We start from the raw sequence: 2486 nt of genomic DNA, 5'->3' as shown, positions 1-2486 counted from the left end.
TTTATCCTCCGTCATTGCTATCCCTCTCTCTGTCACCGTCGTAGTACAGCATCAGCTTCCCTTTCTTTACTCCGTTACTAATCGCCGTTAATTCTCCGTCATCATTATCGCTTTCTCCGTCATTTTCGTAGTACGCCGTCAGCTTACCCTTCGTTACTCCGACACCGCACATTAACGGCGTCCAAATCGCCGTTGCGGTTTCCACCGCTGGAGTTCCCGTCGATTGCGGTTCGATGTCGTCGTTCGGAGAGGCTTTGTTCTCAGATTCAGCCCCGATTTCCTCGGACACGGCGGAGCAGTGGTCGATCATCATCGGAGATGAGGAATCGCCGCCGGTGGTGGCTCGGATCCTCCAGAAACTGACGGCAGCGGTGGCTACGGCGATCCATGTCCAGAGGTTGTTGACGACAGAGAAGATCCCGAAGCTCACGTAGTTGAAAGCTAACGCCTCCAATCGCAAATCGACGGTCACCATCTCTCTCTCTCTCTGTGATAATCGAAGGATTTGAATTTTCTGTTGTTCGATGAAGTCGATACACACGATGTGATATTGATTCGGTGTTTATATAGGGGAGGAGAGAGAGATAGTGAAAGATATTAAATCGGAGCCGTTGGATGAGGGCTATTTGAACGGTGGATCATGTTGAGATGGAGATTAAATCTGAGCCGTTGGATATTGTCAAGTGGAACGGTGGATCTTTTGAGATGCTAAGAATCGAGAATCGAAGATGCTTGTCGTGAAGGAAGATACCCAGAGCCGTAAAGCTTATTCCTAAATTTTGTTGCAAAAATATTAAAATAAATTAAATAAAACGAAATTAAAATTGTATTAAGGAAAAATCCTAAAAAAAAAATACTCAACTTTTTAATTTTAACAAAAAACACCAAATTTTATTTTTTATCAAATAAATATTAAATTTTTTAAATAAATCTAAAAATACTAATTTTTTAAAATAATCTAAAAAATGTATAAACTTTTTTACGATTATAAAAAAATACTGAACATTTTTAATGATCCAAAACAATACATATATTTTCTTGGATTATAAAAAAACTAAATAAAATAATCTAATGTATTTACATCTTCTTGTGATATATTAATTATTTTATTTATTTTAATAATCGTAGAAAAATTTAAATTATCAAATTTAAAACATTTAATATTTATTTGATAAAATAGAAAGTTTAGTATTATTTTTTTCATGAAATTTCAGTGTTTTATTTTAGATTTTTCCTATTATTAAACATAGATTTATGTTTGGGCACCACGTGTCTGGTCAGAACGGGTCTCAGATACCGCCGTATATTCTTCCGTTTCGTCAGTTGCGATGTTTGGATTTGACACGTGGAAGTAAAGATCGGGATATTGACACGTGGCGATATTATAGTGGTCTGTCATGGATATCTCTGCGAAAACCTATACACAGATTGATATTAGATGTAATTAAATTAATTGGCGAGCCAAGAGATGATAGCTTATACGTATGGACATTAATTAATCATGATTGATGTTTTAAGATAGGGTTATTTTATTTTCCGGTTATACATGTTAATTATTAAGCCATATATAATTATAAATAATAAGTACATGATAATAAATATTACAGAAAAAATATATTATCTAACTACTAATGGGTTTGTTGAAGCTTAAAAGGGCGTTTGGCTTTAATATCCATCATAGGTTGTGATAATATAAAAAAAAGTTTATAATCGTAGACTTTTAACGAGATTATGCTTCTTCGGAATTCAATCATGATAATAATATTATTATTATAATTGTTGATGATGGAGAAGGCTGTAGTAGTTGTTATCCATCAAACATAAAAGTATTTCCCTTTTTTTTTATGAAACTAAAAAAAGTCATGGACCATAATTGCCAAAACGACATCATGTCAAAGGTGTACCACTATAATTTTATGGTTTGTTGAATCAATATATATATAATCTGCATATTTGCGTTTGTTGTTTTCTTACATATATATATATATATGTATATATATGTGTAAATTCTATAAATTATATGCTGATTTTATATATATATACACACACACGGGTGAGACACCATGGTCATCCAAACAAATTTCATCAATTATACATATCATATACTGCAAAGACGTGTTACAACATTGATATAACACCATATTTATAACTAGGTTGTTTTTGTTTGCTTAAGAAAATAACAAATGGACCTTGCTTCTTTACTTCTTTTTTTTTTTTTTGGTATGAAATTCTTTACTTCTTCGTCACACAGACTTAGTTGATGGATGTTGGCCGAGATCGAGGACGAGGTTTGAACTCGAGAAAGATGTCGTGGACGCGGACGAGGGGTTATGCCTCGTTCGAGCCCTCATCGGTCTCGCTCGAGGGCATAAGCGGGTTCTCGTCATTTACGTCGTCGACCTTCTTCGTATTCAGCGGGTTTTCCACGTCCTTAGGGAGAGACGAAATCGGGATCATTGTTGTCCCTATCGATTTTGTCAGAGCGT

The 2486-nt window shown here is 34.8% G+C and overlaps 2 protein-coding genes across 3 annotated transcripts in view; both read right to left on the bottom strand.

The window, feature by feature from the left end:
- Window positions 1-547, bottom strand: part of LOC104811289 — an 853-nt gene extending 306 nt beyond the window's left edge. The window contains exon 1 of the mRNA XM_010537950.1: window positions 6-547. Within this exon, the coding sequence (XP_010536252.1) occupies window positions 6-475 (470 nt within the window). The 5' untranslated portion in view covers window positions 476-547. The remainder of the gene's footprint in view (window positions 1-5) is intronic.
- A 1520-nt stretch (window positions 548-2067) lies between these two features.
- LOC104810985 overlaps window positions 2068-2486 on the bottom strand; it is a 2833-nt gene continuing 2414 nt past the window's right edge. Inside the window, exon 5 of one of the 2 annotated variants that reach the window (XM_019202304.1) lies at window positions 2068-2481. In XM_019202304.1, coding sequence (XP_019057849.1) covers window positions 2329-2481 — 153 coding nt within the window. In that variant the 3' untranslated portion in view covers window positions 2068-2328. The other variant, XM_010537496.2, reaches the window with a different exon arrangement.

The sequence above is a fragment of the Tarenaya hassleriana genome, unplaced genomic scaffold (genome assembly GCF_000463585.1).
Source record: "Tarenaya hassleriana unplaced genomic scaffold, ASM46358v1 Cleome19, whole genome shotgun sequence".
In the NCBI taxonomy this organism is placed as follows: Eukaryota; Viridiplantae; Streptophyta; class Magnoliopsida; order Brassicales; family Cleomaceae; genus Tarenaya; species Tarenaya hassleriana.
This window is presented reverse-complemented; position numbering and strand designations above follow the sequence as displayed.